Source organism: Quercus robur, chromosome 3 (assembly GCF_932294415.1).
Source record: "Quercus robur chromosome 3, dhQueRobu3.1, whole genome shotgun sequence".
Classification (NCBI taxonomy): Eukaryota; Viridiplantae; Streptophyta; class Magnoliopsida; order Fagales; family Fagaceae; genus Quercus; species Quercus robur.
This window is the reverse complement of record NC_065536.1, coordinates 51,939,695-51,962,392: the sequence shown is the minus strand read 5'-3', so window position 1 is coordinate 51,962,392 and position 22,698 is coordinate 51,939,695. Positions and strand designations below refer to the sequence as shown.

Genomic DNA, 22,698 nt, shown 5'->3' with positions numbered 1-22,698 from the left:
AAATCGAAGATATCTGCTTCTTCTTCAACTCTCTCTCATCCTCCATCTTTTCCCTGAAAAACACAAAACACGAACTGACCTCTAACCTCTAGGTTATTGGTGTTAAATTTTTTTTTAAAAAATTAAATAGGAATTATTGAAGCTTGGCTTAGACTATATGGGAGTGAAACACAAGAAAATGATGGGAAAGTTAAGAAGATTCTGTCGTGCGAGCCTTTTCAAAGGCGATTCTGACTTTGTTGGTGTCATGGTGGGTTAACCCCTGAAAATCTGTCTTTATTAATCTTAATTTTCTTAATTTGTTTTTTTGTTTTTTTTGTTTTTGTTTTTGGTTAGTAAATGAATTATGAATGAATATTGGCCTCAGTGTTGTATCAATATGGCTCTCTTATTTTTTAGGTTTGATTTGTTCAAGTTTAGTTGAAGCTGCTAACTTTGTTGGTTGACCAAATTTGTTGATTTAATGATTTTAGCATCATCTTCTTAAATCGTTTTCTAGGGAGGGTTTATTACTTTTATTTTATTAGTTATTGAAGAAGACCTTTGTTCATGTTAGGCACACATTCACGCAATGTTTGAACCAATCTTAGATGCCTAAACTGTTCTTTCCTTTTTTTGGGGTTTACAATAAATGGATTATAGGAATTCAAACCTAAAGTCTTTCTAGAGAGAAAATTGAATAACACCATTTACTTATCATTGGAGAGTATGTTGTTCCTGTGATACAACCTCATAATTACGAATAGCTACTTTTCATCTGTAAGGGCAGGAAGAGAAGATGTGGAAATTTGTGGTGCTTTGGTTAGCCAAAACTAAGTTACTGGTGAAGGATCTATCAATTGCATGCCACAAAACCTGCATAAGTTTGCATACTCCTAATTTGGCTTTCAATATTGGTCATTGTCCCTAGCAGGCGATACAGCAAGACTTCTTTTGCATCTCTCACGCCCACATGAACCACATTGTGAGTGTCATTTTCTGTGTTTTTCTTACTTTCTCTTTGTTTATATTGCTCTTGGTATTGGAAATTTTTTGTATACTTCATTGTGTGTGTGATAAATTACAGTGGTTAGATGTTAAATACTTAGTAACTATTTATACATTTGTATTTTGTTTAAAGTTGTACTACAAGTTGAAGATTTTGGTTGGTGACTATGTTATTTGCTCCCCAAAGCATTTGTAAAAATGCCTAAACCAAACTTTCCATCACTTAGGAAGTACAAGGAAAAAAAATCTAATAGAAAACTTTCCATCCTTACTGAAAGTTATTTTGAATCTTAACTTCAATGTGAAGGGTTCACTGAATTTTTTCAGATAAGCTTTCACTTTGAGGAAAATACTTCCTATTAATATAGCAGTCCTACACTCCTATTGTTGAGTGCTCTGCTTATGGGGATATTTAGATTTGTTTAGGAATTTTTATTCATGGGAACTGTTTTTGTTAAGGTGGTGTTGTCTTTGTTAGAAAAAGAGGAAAAGGAAGTTTATAAGAAGCCTAAATCTGAGATAAAGAAAGGGTATTTCTTTCCCCATTGTTACTTCCCAAAAATGCCAAAAATAATTGTTTCACTTGAACTTGGGACCTATATGGCTTGAATTGTTTAAGAACTTTGTATGTCTGGAGCAATTTAGTAATAATTTTCATTTTTTAATCCTACTTAGTTTCTGAAGATATTTTTTTCATCTATTCTTTGTTTGCCGATATCTATTTCTTTCAAATGGTAAATGTTTCAGTGACTCTACTTCTTTACACTATCAATGTTAAAGTTGTTCTCTATATATGAGTGAAAATGCTCCACATGTGAGGCTGTACTAACACTAGCATATATATAGTTTGAATGGGGCTCTCTTGATTTTCCTTATCTTATCGATGTAATTGAAATATTTAACTTTCTCATCATTGATGCAAAATTTCATAGTCTTCACTTTGGTTATATTAGTCTTAACTTTGTATTGCTTTGTTCTGTTTATTTTTTTTTAAAAATCATTTATTTGTTTCTTTTGTTACAATTTTATATAGTGTTGAGGTTAAGGTGTATATGACCATATCTACATTACAGCTAATTTCACATCATGTTTTCTTGGCTTACATAGGGCTGAGACCTTGGGAATTGCTGAATTCCCAATACTAGGCTGCATCAAGAATATCCAAGTTGGGGTCAAAGATACAATCTTTTCATCAAGGTAAACATGTTACACATGTTTGTATTATTTTATTGTGAACAAAATAAATTAAGAACTTATTATTGTCACTATCTAGAATAATTTGTGCATCATGTATCATAAAGAGCTTAATTGTGATCATAAATAAAACTGTCTTTTTGATATATATTGGAAGACTCCTAGAATAACCTACCGTAGATGGGTGGAATCTCATTAAAAATCTTGAGGTGAATGGGATGTATGGTCCACCATGGTTAATAAATAGACTTTAACAGGCACATGAATCAGTAATGAAATTGGTCTGTCCAGTTCACGCTGATTTGTTACTGTGATGATTTCCTTGAAACTTCAATATTAATGAAATGGTAGTGAAGTGATTTGTGTTGTTGCCTTCCATTTCTTTGTGTATTGGCAGTATACACACACACACACATTACACTTCAATCAATAACTTCCATGGGAACGTCCTGTAACTTCTGTTTATGTAAGAAATATGAAGTTGAAATCAAAAGCTGCTTTTAAGCAATAAATGAGTAATCCATCCAATGCTAGGTAACAATAAGAAATAAAGAATTGAAGGAAAATTCAAGTCTAAAACAATAAAGCTAATCAAAATCGTAGAAACCCCATAAGAGATTATCCTAAAGAAAACAAAATAATTTTCTCTCAAAGACTATTTCTTTGGCTATTGATTTTATGGCTACTAAATTGGATATGTCACTTGATGATCTTATTAAAAATAGAGGTTCCCGTGAGAGAGTTAGATAAGTAACAGCTATTTGATTTAGTTTTATAGATTTTTGTAGATTAGGTATTTTGTTGTATATTTGCTTCTCATAGTGCTTATTAAAAGTGGCTGTATTGTATATTGCATGATGGTGGTAATGATTTTTAGAGACTTTTAATTATTGATTTTGTCCTTTTCAATGTTGGGCTTTTCTGGGTTTTGCATGTAATGCAATTCTTAAAATTTTAGTTGATAATCTGTTTGAGTGATGAGGGGAGAAAATCAAACGTCTTGATTTGAATTATATGGAGTAGTAAGTATGGTTAAGCTATATATAGGTAAATCATTCCAAATTTTTGCAGCATTCCCTATTTTAATGTTTTGAAGATAAAATGTTAAGGATAGTCTTTTAAAAAAAAAAAAACAAAAAACCATGCAGAGGGTTGTAATTTACTGCTTCAGTTTTTTAATCACATTTATGATGAGTATTTCTAATCATGGCTTTTGATTAAAATTTAATGGCCAAAATTGCACCATATTTGTCACAAATAAAAAGATATATGTTGCAACTAACAATGGCAAAATTGCTAATGATGTGCATCATTAAAATGTTGAATTTTGGTTAAAAGGCTGATATCAACCTAATTTTTAGCATCTTTCACAATTTTAAGTGAATACATGTAAATTTGTTCAAAAGTTAATTTTTATGCCTTACAGGGTTTTGAGGAGTATATAAATTTAATTCTAGATGATGCTGGAAAAGTCAACATCAAGAGGAAGAGCAAAAAACTTTAGATGGGTTCATTTTCCTTTACTTTTAATCTCCCAAATGTACATGCTTTGAACATGGTACATCTATTTTGTTATGGGTTGATTACATCAAAAAAAAAAATGTAAAGGGTAGATTCTTCTTAAGAGATGCAACACAACAGCCACCTCTCTCTCTCTCTCTCTCTCTCTCTCTCAATAATGGAAAGTGATGATTTTAGCAATGGTGTAAATCGGCATTATGTTGCCTTTTCAATTCCATTAAGGTCTAGCATCTTTGTTTACTGGCAATGTTAGTATTTAGATACATCTTGGACATCAAGAATGATTAATATAATTTATGAAAGATATTTGATTGAATGAGTATGAAAACTATATTTGTGTAATTAATTGTATTGGATAGTACTTATATCAGTTATATATATTTTAAATATGATTTCAAGCTCTTGGTTATCACGATTTCTCAGTGCATGTGTGATAGATTTTATTATCATGCAAGTGATAGATTTTATTGGTTTGGTATATAAATTACACCATGATATTGATTTTTTTTTCATATTAGGGAAGTTATCAATAGCTTTCCCGTGCATCGCATGGACTAGTGACTAGTTTAATTTAAAGTTTAAACCGAAATGCAGATACATGTTACAAGTTTGAATTTCACTCTCCCACATTTTAACTCCTATAAAACTACTTTATTTACAAATAAAATTTTTTAATTGCTTTACTCATAAATTTTTAATTTTTAATTGTTCTTAACTTCTTTCGAGGAAAAACTGTTATTAACTTTTAATACTTATACTCTATCGTTTATCTTCAAAGTTAACTTATGATACTTATTCGGGTTTTTTGTCCCAACCAATCACAAAATTTGGCCAATGTAGCTGTGAAGCATAAAAGACCAAACTTCGGGTTTGAATCTCTAGACTTCACCACCACTTCCACTTGATCTCTCTATCAATGAAGGTTTTTTTTTTTTTTTTTTTTGTTAATTTAAAAAAAAAAAAAAAAAAAAAAAAAAAAAACTCTTACTTCATTGCGGCTTTCACATGACTGGGTAGGATCTCTCTTTCTTTGAATTTTTTTTCGTCTTCTTTTGTTAATTTTTTTTAATATTAAAAGATAGAATCTCTCTTTGAAGTTTTTTTTTTTTTTTAATAAACAGTAATACTTATTAAAATACATATGAAAATAGTAATATAAGTATTTTAAACCCGATTTATAATACATTACATACCCAGAATATAACTACAAATGGGCCTAACATTTGTAGTTATAGACTGGGATTATAAACAGCAGACATTAGACACACAACACCAATGTGTGGTAAACTTTTTTTTTTTTTTTTTTGCGAGTAAACAGTAATACTTAAAGTATTTTTTATTATTATGAGATACAATAGTTTGTATTGCTTTATTTTGAATTTACATTCAACTGTATACTATTAGCAATAAATGGTGGTGATGCTTCAACCCATTTAATACTTTGTCCCAGTAATCCATAATTTGCCAATTCTATATCCTTTTTGTATTTATATCTGGGATTTTCTTTCTATAGAAGGGAATGGAGATTATGCATCCAGGTAGTTATTTTTGGAAAATAACTAGAGTTACACGTTTCTCAAAAAAAAAAAAAAAAAAAAAACTAGAGTTACACACTTTTTTAAAAAACAATTTACAAATTGTTGATGTTGTAAAGGGTTATTGGAAAGTAAAAAAGTTATAGCAATAATGAGTCTATATGAAAAATCAGTTTCTAAAATTATTATAAATAGTTTGTGGTTGTAATATTGCTCTTACTTTTGTGTTATAAATGATTTCCATGATATTCACGTAAGTGTTATTGCAAATTTCCAATCTCTCCTCTTTTTGTACATCTGATTTTTTTTTGGGCGGGGGAGGTGTTTCTCTCAGTGTTTTAGTTTTACATTGTGAATAATCAGGAATGAACGGTCACCTAGAGCAAGACAAGGGATTTTTAAAAAGTGGAGCCAAATGATATGGTAATGTTCTTTCGCAATAACATCTAGGGGAAAATGAAGTCAGTCCTTCATATATTGGCTTGCAGTGATATAGTGGCGCTGGTGCAAATTATATCTTTGGTGGCGTCCTCAAGATCATCTTGGAGAATGTGATTGGGGATATCCTATCCTAAATCTACTGCTACCTCATGTAGTATGCATATAGCTCCAAATCCATAGATTCTTTTATTATGGATTGTTGCACATGAACTCTCTTATTTGTGACTCTAAGATCGACTCCCAAAGATTATAATCACCAATTTTAGCTAACTGATTGCACATAAACTTTCTTGTTTGTGGCTCCAAGAAGTCCACTTGAAGGTTTAGACCAACAATTGTTGTAGACTAGATTGCTTGTTTGCTCCATGGCTTCATATAGATCTACAAATATTATGGCAGCAGCAACATTGTTTTAATTTTCTCTATATGCTCTCGAACTCTCACAGGTTGAATAGATGGAGGCTTAGATCTACTTAAATGTCGCTAGTATTGTGAGATTAAGAGAAACATGGTCATACAAACCCTAGCCGCACAAACAGTAATTTGTCTCTCAAAAAAGCCTCTATAAGGATGGCTTATGATGGCCTTTAAATAGCGCAACAAATGGATCACGAATTGGGCTTGAAATGACAAGTTATGAGCTTTTTTTGCGTTTTAGATTTTTGCTGATTCGTGAATCTCAATCGATCAAACTAGTTGTTGAAATACAATAAAAAATTTCAATTTGATCAAGTTTGCAATAAAAATTAGGGAAACTTTGTTTTTCCTGCACTGAACTTTAGTCTTTCTTAAGCTGGACTTGGGTCTTTATCTTGAACTATAAAATACACATTTAATTAACAAACTTAAGACTCACCAAAAACACTATAAATAGATTACATTTGATCATGGTTTGCCAACCCAAAAATATGAACTCTATACCTCTTAAAGCTTTACCCTGCAATAGCAACACTGGAAAAAAATCTTGACTTCAACCTTGATAACAAATCTCCAAAGATAACGTATTTGGATTTACTTCTTGAATTCTAGTACGACGGTGAACGAGAGAGATTTAGGGTTTGAAACTTTTTTTGTGTGATCTCTCTCTCTCTCGTGGCTAAATCAACCCTAATGTTACCTTATGCAATCTACCAAGTAGGGCATGAATATAGGTTTAAAATAGAGTGAGAAGAGCGATAAAACAATAGCTAGGTAATAGTGAAGCAATACAGTATTGTAAAAGTAAAGTAACTCATATCAAACAATGAACTAACCTACATTGAGCAGTTGAAGTAATTTCAAGTTCAACAGTATTGTAACTTGTTTTTGCATATTCCACATGGGCAAGAACTTTGTCTTCTTTTCTTTTATTATTTTTAAAAAAAACAATTCTAAGAAATAAGGCTATTTAGATATCTTTGAATACCCAGAAGAAGCTAGGGAGATAAACATATTGGGGTGTCTTTTTGAGTGGTTAATAAAATATATAAAGACACACTTAACCCAAAAGACCTAACTCAATTGGAATGAGCTCAACTATATTATATTAACTACTATTCTTCTCATGATTCTCAAAAGAAAAAAAAAAAAAAATGAAGAAGAAGAAGAAGAAGAAGAAGAAGAAGAAGAAGAAGGGGGTCATGACTCCTGAGTCTTATTTTGTGAAGTAAAAAAGTAAGGGCATTGAGCCCTATATGCGAAGCAAAAGAAATAGGGGTCTTGAGCCATATTTATGATGCATAAGAATGAGAGTTATGAACTAAGCTCGTGATGTAGACATTTTGTGGACCATGGGGTCTAAGTGGGCAATACGGAGCAAATCATGAGATTGAATTTTGTAGCCACGAATATAAAAGAATGGCCTCAACGTTTCCATATCTCAAAACCGAGCTAGGTAAACTTGTTGGGTATTGTGACTTAAAATCCAATTCGTATCACGTTATTTAATCTCTAAAAATGTTTTATTATATGATAATTAAATTATCATTAGACATTATGTTAGTTCATGAGATGCATTGAATGTGATTTAGGTATAGAAATAAGAGTCACATATAGGAAATAAAAATCACAATTCCTTGTAAACTCATGAACTATAGTTGGTGGTCGGTGATGAAATTAGGTATTTAATTACAGAAGTCTCCACCATATCAATCATGATGAAAAATTAACCACTATGAATTTTTTTTTCTCTAAATAACTATCACATGAACAAATTAATGATGTCACGACTGCTATATGTAATAAATATCAATTTTGAGAGGAATGTGAACTCAAATGTGAAATTAATGTGTTTCAGCCAAAAAAAAAAAAAAAAAAGGTGAAATTAATGTATGTTACTTTAATGTATACTGGAGTGAGATATTGTATGTCAATACCTTCGTATGTTGGGTATTGCACGTAGCGTCTTAGGAACACTATTCCTCACGAAGGAATCCATATTCTTAATAAGCGACAATAAACATCCCATTGAAATAAATTTTGTTTGTTCATTTAGACCCCTTAAATTAGATTGTTTAACTTAATTAATTAACTAAGTTATTTATTAGGTTTATTATTCAGATTTAGGTTAAACAAACATATATCATATCATGCACAAATGCAGAAAAGTAAATAACACCACGATATGATGACTTAGGAAAACGGACGAAACAAACCGTTTCAAGGTAAAACCTGTGAATGATTTGACTTATCTATCCTCAAGGTAAAATAAATCTACTATAAGAGAATTGAAATTTTTACAAAAGATTTAACCCTAAATCTATTGCTACCTCATGTAGTAACTTACTGACACGACCACATGCAATCTCCAATTCCACAGACTCCTCTCGGATTTACAGCAACACAAGCACTCTTACTTGTGACTTTGAGATCCCACTCAAAGATTTCAGATCACCAGCAGTAATGATCTTGTAGCAGCAGCTAGGTTCTACCACCACTTGATTGTAGATCTTACACCAGTAAATTCTTGTGTAGTTAGAATGAACAAAACCTCTCAAATCTCACAAAGAGTAACACACAAATCTTCCAAAAGTCTGAAAAACGTAGCTAGGGTTTCTCTTTTATATGTTAATTAATTAGAATGAAGCCCTAAATGTTTTTACGGGCTTGGGCCTTGTTTAAAACTTCTGCAGAATCTGATATCTACGATTCTCAATCGATCAAGTTAATTTCTAGATCAGTCGAGCTTAACTGAAATTAACTCCCTTTTTCTGCAGTTAGCTAAACTTGAAGCTTGAAACCTATATTGTTAAGCATTGCTTAATACATAGACTAGACATGTTTTGTTCTCGGTTTGCTAACACATTTAAAATATGATTCTAAATATTTAATCATAAATCTTTAGAACCTAATAATCTTCTCCTTTGGCAATCCGTGACAAAACACACATACATAATGAAATGCTTAAGTTAAATACTAGCCCAAATACAAGATATTGCCCTAATACAATTCTAACACAACTACTAACTATTAGTTGCTAGTATAGACAATAGCTGTTGAAAGAATTAATCTGTAAATTCCTGAAACACTAAAAACAAAACCATAAACACATGTGCGGAAGATATAGTACCAAAATCAAAGTAAAAATCCGATCTTTAATTCACAAAACATATAAAGAGAGATAGTAATATCATAATGAATAACCTTATCATCAATAATATCATAATTAATAACCACATCAATGTTTGTGAAACAAGAACAAAAACACTGAACAAATATAAATTATGACATATAAAGATAAAAGGAAATATAAACATCAAAACCAAAGAAAATACATGAAACTCCTCCTAAGTACAAAAAATCTACTCCTCTTAAGTATAAAAAGCCCTAAAACCTACTCCCTCTTTTTGTTACGAATTACCAAAGGCAACAACAACATCAATTATTAGAGGGTGGAAGAGGCGGAAACGCACTCCTATAGTCGACAAAATCAGCTTTTAAGGCAGTAACCTAAGTTAACAACTCATCCAAAAGCTTTCCATGAGTTGCTTGAGTAGTCATGAAAGACTCCATCGTGGCACGAAGCAAGAAAGGAGGGGTAACAATAGGATCAACATCATCAGCACCACCAGAAGGATCCATAGCAGCAATTAGATCCACAAAAGTCTCCTTAGCAGTAGGCATAGCACCAGAGGCAGGAGATGTAGTAGAAGCTTCACCTCGTGATCTCTTTAAAGTCCTAGTGCTTGGTTCAGCATTGTTCATCTGGGCCTATCGCTATCTAAGAAAGGTGGCTCCTATAGGAGCAGTGATGTGAACTAACTCTAATAAGGGAGGAAAATTTGACAACCCTAGAAACCTCAAAATCCTATATATGTACATAGGAAAGAACAATTTTTTAGCTTTACTCGTACTCCTATAGATATCAACAGTGATTTGAATAAGCATAGAGGGAAAACACATAGAATCATCAATAACAAGAGCATAAAGGAATGCACACCTATCTATAGGGACAGTATGAACATGTGAGATAGGATAAATGTTATGGTAGGAAATCTGTAAATACAAAGAGTTAATGTTACGCCCCGAACCCCAAAGGGTCCAAAGCATGAGAAAGACGTCTCAAAGTACCTATAGGTTTTTCCTTTTTGACAATTTAATCCACATAAATCATATCAAGTATCAACATCAAGAATTATCATAATAATTCCATTGAATATATTCTCAAAGTAAGTCAGAGCTCTAAGCATTAATTATAAGGACCATTAGCCATAAAAGAAAAAAGGTCTGAATAAATAATTACATATCATCAATTTGTCCTATCAGTGGGAATAACGTCACAACCACTATAAAGTATGAGTCAAGCCTGTTTTAAGATCTACATTATCTAATATCTCCATTACAAAAGTTCAACCTCCATTAGTAGTTAGTCTAACTACTGTTAGTCACCAAAGAGTTGTCTCAAAGATTATTGCCTACTTTGAAAATTTTATAAAATAATGGAATGAGACGGAGTTCAGTAAGTAGCATAATTAATGGGGATGGGGGAAATGCAAGTTTCATTTTTAATAATAATAATATGCTATGACAAGAATGATTTAATAAGAATTGGGGAAAGTTAACAGGTATAATTTTATTTTTGCCTAAATTTTATATTTAATGGAGTTAGATTCCGTAGGAATATTCATCTAAAACTATCCTACTGTATTCGTGTGATACAAATAACACAGCGAAATTTTAAAACATTCTTTTGCAATCTTTCACGGTTCACCAACTCTTAACCGTTGGCCTTCAACATAATAGAATTTGCAGCTTAAGAAAAAAGGTCAAGGCCGCGTAGGTAACTATTTCACCAAAGTCACAAATTCATTTGGCTATTAACATGACCGGTGGTGTAAACATAATAGAGATGCATGAAACTATAATAAAAAAAATGTACAGTGATGCATTGTTCTCCATGCACCCTCACAGCGAATCAAATTATATATGTTTGCATATGAATTTATTAAATTGCATCTATAACGATTTTATCAAATAATGTAACATTGATAAGTACAATTTTGTCGTAGCTTGTGTAGCGTGCAGATTATAAACTTTCATTTTTGGAAACTTATGTGGAGAGTGAGTTAGAAGTCCCATGGTTTTAAGTAATTTTCAAATAAATTCCTAAAATGACTACTTTTTTCTCAAAAAGATGTAAGCATCTGGGCTGCTGGAACCACATCCTCAGCTTATTGCATGAATTATATTATTTCAATCTTATCCATTAATACACGTTAATTCTACACAGCATTCATGATACTTCTACAAAATCATAATATTCATTAAACTGATGCATTCATATTAGTTATGAATTTGACAAAGCTCGGTCTTACACTTGAGAGTTGAGAAAGACTAATCTTAATTGAATTATTTTGAAATCAATTATATATAACCTGAATGAATTAAATATATTATAATGTGAAAAACAAAACACATTTATACCACACCTTCATAATCTAAACACACACAATCCAACATACCACATAGACAACTTGATGTGTTATATGTATCATTCCTCGAAGATGATAATTTTTATGGGGTAGATAACACACACACACACATATATATATATATATATATAATCAATTTTCCAACAATTGGCTGGAATTCCATACCAATTTTTTGATTATGAATTCAACATCATAAATTAAAATGTTATCACCTTTAAAGAATAAAAAATCACAAAGCCAGCACAGTTATGTCACAACTCACAAGTCACAACTAATTAATCCCTCGTTGAATTAGTTGGGGTGAGAGGTACCACTTTGCCTTCTTTATTTCTTTCCTTTTTATATTTTTAATTTATATAATTAAGTTACTCGTACGTCATAGATTCATAATCACTCTTATACAAAAGATTTTTGAACTACAATATATCAGCCACTACTACTTACTGCGAATATAAAAAATCTGTTGACCCATAGGCGAAGGCCATTAACCATTTTATTTTCATTCTTTATTTCTTCAATTGCACTCGCGCTTCATAAGTAATTATATATAATCATTAATCATTTTAACAAGTAAGAAAAAAAAAATTAAACAACGTTGAATTTGGCAATGTCCGCAACCACAGCTATACATGAGTTAATACAACCCGCGATTCGCACATGGGAAGTGTTCACATGGATACATGTTGTATTTCATAAGATGAATAATTACATTGTGCAACATTGTATCATTCATTCCTTGAACTCATTGACTTTATGAACAAACTCTCTTAACTCTATATATATTGCTCTTATAAGCATGGTTGTTTTCCATCAATCTTGTATTCACTTACTGAATACATAACCATGACCATTGAAGTCGAAGTTGTCTCCAAGGAGACCATCAAACCTTCGTCTCCTACACCTGATCACCTCCGCAATTACCAACTCTCCTTTCTTGATCAAGTTTCACCTCAATTTTACATGCCTTGGGTTCTATTCTATCCCAAAGACACCAATTCTAATCTCAACAGTCTTGAACAAATTGAAAGGATTAAGAAATCCTTATCCGAGGCCTTAACACATTTCTACCCGCTAGCTGGACGGATTAAGGACAATTTTTATATCGAATGCAACGATGAAGGCATACACTACGTCGAAGCAGTGGCCAAATGCAACCTTTCTGAGTTTCTTGAGAATCCAAACCCTGGTGAGCACAACAAATTCCTACCATATGAATTGGACAATATAAAAGATGTACTTGCAGCTGTACAAGTTACCTCCTTCAATTGTGGAGGGATCGTGATTGGCCTAGAATTATATCACGTCATAGGAGATGCTTCATCATTCTTCTTGTTTATCAACAACTGGGCTGCTGTTGCTCGTGGTGGTAGCATCATAGTGTCTCCTCAGTTCGATGCAGCAGCTAAGCTCTTCCCACCAGTAACTATCTCTGGCTTCAATCAAAATATGGGGATGATAAAAGAAAAGCTAGTGATAAAGAGATTTGTGTTTGATACTTCTGCTATAGCTGCTATTAGAGACAAATACACTAGCAGCAACACAGAAATTGAATACCCACGTCCTACACGTGTCGAAGCCTTATCGGCTTTCATACACAGTCGTTTCATTGCTGCTACTCAACCTGAAAAAGACACCAGTAAGCTCTACCCGGTGTTTCAAACAGTGAACATGCGTACGAGGTTGGATCCACCACTTCCAGAAAATTGTTTTGGAAATATTAGCCAATCCACAGTGTTTGTAGTCCCTAATGAAACTGAGGATGATGGGTTTTCCAGCATTATTCTCCCAATGAGAGACTCGATAAAGAAAGTCGACCTAGATTATGTCAAAAAACTCCTGGAAAGTGACGGACACTTGAATTTTATGGCAGAGGTCACTGAAAAAGCAAACAAAGGAGAGGTGGTTGCGTTTGCCTTCACCAGCTTGTGCAGGTTTCCTATATATGAAGCGGATTTCGGGTGGGGGAAGCCTATTTGGGGAGGTTCTACAAAAATGTTGTACCAAAATCTAGTTACTTTCTTTGACACCAAATCAGGAGATGGAATAGAGGCATGGATTAATTTGATGGAGGAAGACATGGCTAAATTTGAAGGGGACAAGGAGGTCATGGAGTATGTTTCATTAGTAAAAAATTCTGCGTTATAGGCTGTCTGTCTAGGATAGATAGTCATGGTTTTAGCCAATATAAGGTCAAAAGTTTGGTTAGTTTGCAAAATATGTTTTTAATCTTTCATGTGTTTAAATTAGTTTCCCTTGTGTGAAATAAGATAATTTTCTTCTTTCCTTCATTCTTTTCCATTTTAATAAGAAATGCTATATTCATAGTATTTTTACAACAATTTCACAACAAAGTTTAATTAAAAAACTATTACAAATAAATATTATTTAAATGATATATAAATATAAATGACCCATTTGAAGTATCACCATCGGGCTCCAAATGTGTTGAGTTGGTCCTAATATTGACCCTAAATTTTTTATATATCATTCAAATAGTAAATGATTAAAATAGCATCCATGAACATACTATGTAGGCAAAATACTTTGGATAAATTGCAAAATACACTCCTAAAGTTTGGCATAATTTGGATTTTACACCTTGAAGTTTGCCTCTATAAGCAAAGCCAATCCCTCTGTTAGTGGACTCATCTACATGGCCATCAAGTGACATGCTAGTGTCTAATGTGTAATTGAAGGGTTACTTTTGCTAAGAGATACAATCTTCAAGGTGTAAAATCTAATTTTTCAAATTTGAGAGTGTAAAATCTAAATAATCTTTAACTTTAAAGGTGTACTTTACAATTTAACAGAAAGCCCTACATGTAAAGATATTTTGCATTCTTCTGATCAATGACTTACTTTATGTAAGAATGATAAATTCAAGTTACATTTGATCTAATTTATTATGACATTAATGTTACATCATTCCTTTTCTTTTTTTTAGGAATATTTCTACAAAACAACTTTTGAATTACATTGTTTTGTTATACTCTTCGTACATACAAATATTAAGATGATCAGAGATCAATAACTATTTCATCATAAAAAAAAAAAAAAAAATTAATTTCAAATATTTTTAATTGTAAAATTATATGCAAAAAATGATTTTATGGATTCGAGAATAAATAATATCCAATCAGTGTGAAATTTATGAGGTGAGATTTAAGTTACACCCAGGATTAATTTATGCAACATTACATAACTCAATAATTATTTATTTTGAAAAATTCAAAATAGAATTACACTCTTTAGATACCCTTCATGTATGAAAAATATCTATAATTATCTCAAGTGTGAAACTTTTAAATTTCAATTTTTTTAGTTTTTAGTTTTTATGTACTACTTTTTAAAATCTCATTTTGTTTCCCGAATTTTCTTACTTTTTCCATTTCAGAAAAAAGCTAAATAAGTTGTTCCTAAACAGACATTAAGTTTCTAGAATTTACCATGTGTCAGTCCCAAATCAGTATAGTGCAGCATGAAATAGAAGGCTTTGCTTGTGTAACATTTGGTTCCACTCTCATGCATTTATTATTTGCACAAAAAAAAAAAAAAAAAAACCCTAACGTATATACTAAAATATCATTGGTGCCAAAACACTCCTTTGGTGTGAAGGTAACCCACAAATACAAGTTTTTGTTGAATGGGGGAAGCAAGAGTCAGTGTTCAAGTAACTAGAAAAAAGCTTTACACACATTCATTTAGATTTGGCTAGCGTAAGATTTCTATCTCAGACAATATATATATATATATATATATATATAAATATCATTGGTCAACTTTTATTTATCAAGTAAACATCTCACTTAAATATAAGCACAAATATATTAGGGATAGTCAAACAAAAAAAATGCAACGCCAATAATGTTTTCTAAAATGAAACTTAAACTAAAATGCTCTACCATTAATTGTTTTCAGCAAATATTATAAAAAGAAGTTCAGATATATATTTCCCCTTATATATTTAACTATTAATAAGATCACACATTACATACACAAACTTATCAAGATTAGCAATTATTCTGCCACGAAAGCATGCAAGAAAGGAATAAGAAATAGATCAAGCAAAAAATTTTGTAATAAGATTTTTGAGTAGAGCCATTCGAAGTTATTTGAATGAAACTCTAATGTTAAAATCACTTTAAGGCTGATTTGATAAGTAATCTGCATATAAAATCATGTTATCAATATCCTCTAGTCAATATTTTAACACTAAAACCAAAAATTCAACAAAATTACACCCACTCAATGGAACAACCTTACTTCTAGGACCATAATATATATATTTTTTTTTTTATGTTTATTAGTTTCAAAATTCTCTAGTAAAAAATGAAGAATTTAGTGATTTGAAAAGCTAATTGAATTGTGTTTTGATCAAATATAAATTTCATAATATGTGGTTTTTTGAAGTACATGTGCATGGCTGTGGGTTTTTTTTTTAAAAAAAAAAAAGAAGAGAAAAACCTTATTTTGAGAGCCAGGAGACCCTAAAAAAAAAAGTTACAGTAGCTTTATTTATTTTTGAATTTTTCGAAGGTTGTCAATCCTTCGTAAAGATAAAAGATTTGTTTCAAGAGTCATGTAGGCGTCAAAATTTCTGCTTCAAGGATCACATAGGTCATCCAAATTTCTGTTTTGTGGAAATTTGTTTCAAAGGTTATCGAGGGTCATCTAGACCCTGAAAATAATCTTTTTTGAGGGCTTTTAATACTTCTTTTTTAAGGGTTTAGAACCTTGTAAAAAACCAGCTTTGTTGTAGTGCCATACAGGCTTTCCCCACCCAAAATCCGCTTCATATATAGGAAACCTACACAGACTAGTGAGGCCAAGGTGACTCCCTCTCCTTTTTTCAATTTCTCCATGTTCTCTTTTAAAAACTTCATCTGCCCACCATTCTCTTGGAATTCTTTCACATGGTTCTTTCTCGAATGATAGTACCGTCTAACCCTATCTCATTGTTCCATGAGACTACAGAGGCTGTGGACAAGCTCATGTTTCCAAAATATTGCTCTGATAGTGGAGGATCCAACCTTTTACGTAGGTTCGCTGCATGAAACACTGCGTAAATCTTATTGGGGTCTTGTTCTGGTTGTGTTGCAGCAAGGTAGCGACTCCGTATGAAAGCTGATAACGCCTCCACACAAGAGGGACGTGGGTTTGCAATGTTGTTGTTGTCTGTGCTGTATTTGGCTCGAAGAGCGACTATAGAAGTTGCATCAAAGGCAAATCTCTTTATCACAATTTTGTGCTTTCCATTTGTTGGATCAAATATAGGTAAAGTTTTAGGTGGGAATAATGTGGCAAATTCGAATTGTGGTATCTGTATATCACTAATTCCACGAGCAATAGCAGCCCAACTGTTGAGAAAGAAGAAGAAACCCACTTGTGATTAAAGATCAAACCAATCACCATCTGATGTAGGACAGAATCTACAATTTAATTATTGTAATTTATTAATTTTGGTATTTAATTTGTAATTTTTGTTATTTTTAGGTTTAGTGTTATTATTTCATTGTTTTTAGGTGCATTTAATACTTTTTAGATCAAATTTGATTCTTGTTATAATTTGATATTAATTAGGAGTCATTTTAGAATATATTTTCTTGTCTGTCAACTTTTACGGAACTTTTAAATAGGCCCCTAAGTCTGTATACGTTTTTGAACAATTACTCAATAAATAAAATTCAGACTTTTGTCTTTCTATTTTCTGGTGGATTCCAGATCCTTTCTTCTTGTAGATTCAAGGAACTCTTGTAGATTTGAGGTTATTTTTAGTAGCAAACATGTTTTGTTTTTTGTTTTCTAGAGGTACACGTGTTTTGCTTCTTCAAGCTTCCACGATATTAGTTGGTATTAGAGCCTTGACTTACCTTAGTCTAATTGCTAACCGGCAAGATGATAACCACCACCACAACAACGACCAATTTAGCAAGTATTACGTGACGTACAACAAGCACTCACAAATATCTATGCTAGGATGGTGTCGTTGAAGAATAGAAACAATAGGGATAATTGCAGCAGAGACATAACTCACAGGCAACCTATTGGTAAGCAAATTTCATGTAGGCCTTATAGAATAATTGCAAGTTTTAATGGTTATTTTTTAAAAGAAGATTTTCTTGATTGGTTACTTGATCTAGAGGATTTATTTGACTATGAGAATATTTGTTATGAGAAAGAAGTTTGACTTGCTTTGTATAAACTTAGTAAGTATGCCTTAAATTGGTGGGAATGAACACAATCTAATAGAATCCAACAAGGTAAAGACAAAATTCGTTCATGGCCAAGGATGAAAAAGATGCTTGCTATCAAATTTTATCCTTTGGATTGTGAAGAAATCTTGTCATATACAATACAAGATTATTATTGGCCAAGAAGTTCATACTTGAATTATTTTGAAGAGCCAAATATTCCACCATTAAAGGAAGAATTGCATGTTGAAGAAAATATTGTTCTTGAAGAATATATAGAAGTCAAAGAAGAAAATATAGAGATTTCTGAGGAAATTGATGAAGGCCTTGTGTGGAGGAGATTAATAAAGACTCTATTATAAAGAAAAATCTTGAGGTCAAGATAGTAGAAACCATTAAAGTAGAAATTATAGAGGAAGTTGTCAACGATCTCAATGAAGTCAAGTTAGATGATTACAACGTTCAAGCTCCTATTATTTTGGTGGGAGACACCGAAACAAAGTTTATTGATTTTATTGAGGTGGAAAGATTTGATTTGATTATTGACTCTTATTTTGTGAATATTGTCAATTGCATAAAAATCAAGGGACAAGAAGTTCAAGTTGCTCAATTGGTGACTTTCAAGTTTGGCAAGAAGATGAGGAAGATGAAGTATTCAAAGTATTTGTTCTCTTGGCATGGAAGATTTCAGATTTCAAAAATGAACTCAAGGACGAGTTTGTTTCAAGTGGAGGAGTTTGATGTAGGACAGAATCTACAATTTAATTATTGTAATTTATTAATTTTGGTATTTAATTTGTAATTTTCGTTATTTTAGGTTTAGGGTTATTATTTCATTGTTTTTAGGCGCATTTAATGCTTTTTAGGTCAAATTTGGTTCCTATTATGGTTTGGTATTAATTAGGAGTTATTTTAGAATATATTTTCTTGTTTGTTAAGTTTTATGGAGCCCTTAAATAGGCCCCGAAGTCTGTATACGTTTTTGAACAATTATGCAATCAATAAAATTCAGACTTTTGTCTCTCTATTCTCTAGTGGATTCCAGATCCTTTTTTGTTGTGGATTCAAGGACCTTTGTGGATTCAAGGAACCCTTGTCGATTCGAGGTTATTTTCAGGAGCAAACATGTTTTGTTTCTTGTTTTCTAGAGGTAGACGTGTTCTGCTACTTAATGTTTCTGCATCTCATCACCATCCTCCCATAGTTGAAGGTGGTTACTTGTATGGCTAATGCCATGCCCCAAACCCAAAAAGGTCCAAAGTATGAGAAAAACATCTCAAAGGTACCTATAGATTTTGTTCCCTTTGACAATTCAATCCCGAAGTAAGTCAGAGCTCTATGCAATAAATACAATGACCATTGGTCACAAAAGAATGGAGGTCTGAAAAAATAATTACATATCATCAACTTGTCCCATTAGTGGAAATAAAGGCATAACCACTATTTAATACAAAAGAATTGGGTCAAGCCTACTCTAAGTTATACATTAACAATTCTCTCCATCACAAAAGTCAACCTCCATCAACAATTAGTCTAACTACTGCTAGCCACCAAAAAGCTGTCACAAAACGATAGTTGCCTACTCTGAAAAAGTTTGTAAAATGTTGGAATGAGACAGAACCTAGTAAGTAGCATAATTAATAGGGGTGGGGGAAATGCAAGTTTCATGATGGTAACTATTTACAAATCATGTTTTTAATTTGGGAATTTCCAAATAGTTTCTACAAAACTATTTCCAAAAAAAGTATGACAAGAATGAATAAATTGACACAGCACAAAGCTTCTCAAGATGTTCTCATGAAATTACATACTATATATTCCTCAAAATATCTCAACATAAAACTATGTACACTGTGAGCAATAACAACATCATTCCAAACCAGAAAATCTAACCCAAGGCCACATGACAATCGTCGACACAAAGCCAAAACTCATTGCTGACACAAAGCTGGAACTATTCTGTTGACACAAAGCCAGAACTAATAACCATTACAAAGACGAGTGCTAAGATACCAAGTTCACACAGACTATAGTATCTAGCTGGGTAATCACATGTCACAGCCCAAGGGTAAAAACATAAAAAGCTCACAGTTTACATGAAATCAAAACACAGTTCAATTTAAAGTAGTTTCACAAAATCTTTTGAAATATCCAAAATATTCACAATGTTCTCAAAGCCTTCAAACTCATTTCTTCAAGAAGATTTTGTACCAATTTTCCCAAATATCAAAGCATCTTTAATTTTGCAAATAATGCAATAAGAAATAAAATTCATTCTCAAGAATTTAATCAAAGATGCTAATCTTTTCCATGCTAATAAATCATGCATTTTCCCATATGCATTGCCAAATATGATGCCATTTTCACAAATAATCACATATATTAAAGTTACAACATAAAGCTTTCTAGGAAAACATAGTTTCCATAAACAATTTCTCAAAGTGTGTTTAACACCCCCCCCCCCCCCAAAAAAAAAAAAAAAAAAACAATGCTTTATGCAACACAATTATTTTCCAAAAATTCCATTAAAAAGCTACTTACCATGCAACCCGCAAAAAACCTAACTCTCTAAGCTCCAAAAAAGATTAGCTAGAACCTAAACAATACCAAGCAAACTTATCACAATAAGCATAAAACTTGAAATTGTATCTAGCTACACATTAGGAATTGCCAAATAAGCACTAAATTAGGCAAGCCTAGATTTAGCCTCACAAATAATATTTTCCACTTACATAGTTTCTCAACCAATTCATTTACGAGGCATAGACTCCCATTATACTCATGAATCATTCAAGGTATTATCTCTAACATCAAAACCTCAATAATTTATGAGTAGTTTTCACAAGATTTTCACAACATCATCAAGAGACCCATGACACCAAAATCACAATATCCTTCAAAACAAACAATTTAAATCTTTGACTAGCACCAAACAATCAATAAAAATTATATTCGCCATCTGTAAGGTTGAATTTATTCAACCATCTAATTGGCTTTATTCCGTGCCAAATTTGCTTGTAATTCAGCATTTAGTAACCCTGTATTTAGGTGGGATTGTTGTAAGGGTAGTGAGTGAGATAGTGTGAAGATTGCTCAAGAGTGTGCAAGAAAACAGAGTGTCGCGGCTGGGACTCGCGGGTGGACTCGCGACTTCAACCCGCCAGAAGATGCACACGTGCCAAGCATGCTGGAAGATGAACAGTCATGCTAGCTGGAGCACTACAGGACAAAACAGGACAACTGGCCATACGGTTAACTCGCGACTGGAACTCGCGACTTAGTCAAGCCGCGAGCCACCCCTGTTTTGGAAAAACCTGACGTTTCGCATTCCTCTTCACTCCAGTATAAATACCCTTTTAACCCACGATTGAAAGAGAGCTTCCAGAGAGAATTTTGAGAGAGAAACCCTAAAGAAAAACCAGATTGTTTTACCCACAATCTCTACCTTAGAGTCTCATCAAAATCCCTCACTCTCTTCCTCTCCATTGTCAAATCCTTGAGAGGCATTATACCAAACCTGGTTCTCACCATTATCATCTCTGTGAGACAGTCGTTTGGATTTCTGGGAAGCAGTTAGGAAGGAGCCAATCTTCATTGGTTGATGCTACGGTGTAGTAGCGGAATCCGGAAAGCTAGAAAAGAAAAAGGTTCGGCGCAACCTCGTTGGAGCAAGAAGCTTGGAGGGCTTAGGTGCATTGGGTAGATTAGGCTTGGAGGGTCTATTGCTGTCCTTGTATCCCAACTGTATTTTCTAGTGGATTGATTACCGCTTGGAGGGCGGCGGAGAGGTTTTTCGCCGAGGTCTTCGGTTTCCTCTTCGATAACATATCTGGTGTTATCTCTGTGTTTGCATCTTCCTTCCTCTCTATCTCTGCCTTTACATTATCTGCTGTGGTTTATTTTGTTATGGCTTAGATAGTTGTTTAACCAATTCCAGATTATAGCATATGTTAAGTTTCCGCACACTAGTTGTTTGACATATTGCTTGTGTTGGTTAAGTTGGTTTTTGGGGGTCTAAACATTCAAAAGTGTTTTTGTACACGTTTTTGAACTTTCACCATCTATTTCACATTAGAAAGCCAAAACTCCCAAATCTTCACCACTTAGCTAACCATCATTGCAAAAATCATAAATCCACTCATCAAATACATCCACCAAGACCAAAACCCATACATAAAAACATATAAATATCACTTCTAATGCTCATAAATTACATGGGTATTATTATTAAAACTTAGATAAACATAATCTCAAGCAAAAGCATATAAACCCATCAAAAGATTAGGAGTCTTACTTTAAATAAAATGGATGAAGATGTCTTAGAGATTCCTAAAGAGTTTTCAGGTGATCTTGACGTGAAAAGATGGTGTAGATGGTGGAGGATGAGCACCGGTGAGAGAGGATGAGAGAAACGTTTGTGTTGTGTTGAGAGAAAATGAAAAAGAAAAGAGTAGAAGACCTTAGTTGACCGGCCAAAGAGGGAGAGATATGAGTGATATTTGTGTGGTGGAGAAATGAGTGGGGTAGGTGCATGTGATTGCAAATAAAAATATGACCATCACCATTTAGGAAAAAAAAAAAAAAAAATGGGACGTTACAGCTAAAGCCTGTATGGGTAGGAATTTGTCGAGCTTAGCTGGGATAGGATTCTCAAGGAATTCGAAAATTTGGCAATTGGCCTTGGATTCCACATAGAGAACGCCCTCATCATTGCAATCAATGTAAAGATTTACCTTAACCCGTCCTGCTAGTGGGTAGAATAGTGTTAAGACCTCCGATGAGGATTTCTTAATCCGGTCACAGCGTTCTAAGTTGCTGAGATTTGCACGGCGATCTTGTGGATAAAAACACAAAATGGCATGAATATTTGAGGTGTAATCTGATCAATTAAAGACAGTGTGTAATGACGGAGGTGGACAG

General features: G+C 32.7%; 1 protein-coding gene, 1 long non-coding RNA gene and 1 pseudogene across 2 annotated transcripts; 1 reads left to right on the top strand and 2 right to left on the bottom strand.

The window, feature by feature from the left end:
• Positions 1-12,297: 12,297 nt before the first annotated feature.
• On the top strand, positions 12,298-13,875 carry LOC126718292 (stemmadenine O-acetyltransferase-like). Its single transcript, XM_050420409.1, has one exon. It carries the CDS (start codon positions 12,431-12,433, stop codon positions 13,730-13,732), a length of 1,302 nt encoding a protein of 433 aa, XP_050276366.1. The 5' UTR covers positions 12,298-12,430; the 3' UTR covers positions 13,733-13,875.
• Positions 13,876-16,291: 2,416 nt separating this feature from the next.
• On the bottom strand, positions 16,292-16,999 carry LOC126719746 (stemmadenine O-acetyltransferase-like; annotated as a pseudogene).
• Positions 17,000-19,089: 2,090 nt separating this feature from the next.
• Positions 19,090-22,236, bottom strand: LOC126718291 (uncharacterized). The gene is made up of 2 exons (XR_007652885.1): positions 22,073-22,236; positions 19,090-19,362 (listed from the first exon to the last, which is right to left on the bottom strand). It is a non-coding gene; the product is annotated as an uncharacterized LOC126718291 (long non-coding RNA).
• Positions 22,237-22,698: the final 462 nt, after the last annotated feature.

What these genes read in the sequence shown, in the direction of transcription:
- LOC126718292 (XM_050420409.1), top strand. Translation starts at nt 12,431, where the DNA reads ATGACCATTGAAGTCGAAGTTGTCTCCAAGGAGACCATCAAACCTTCG.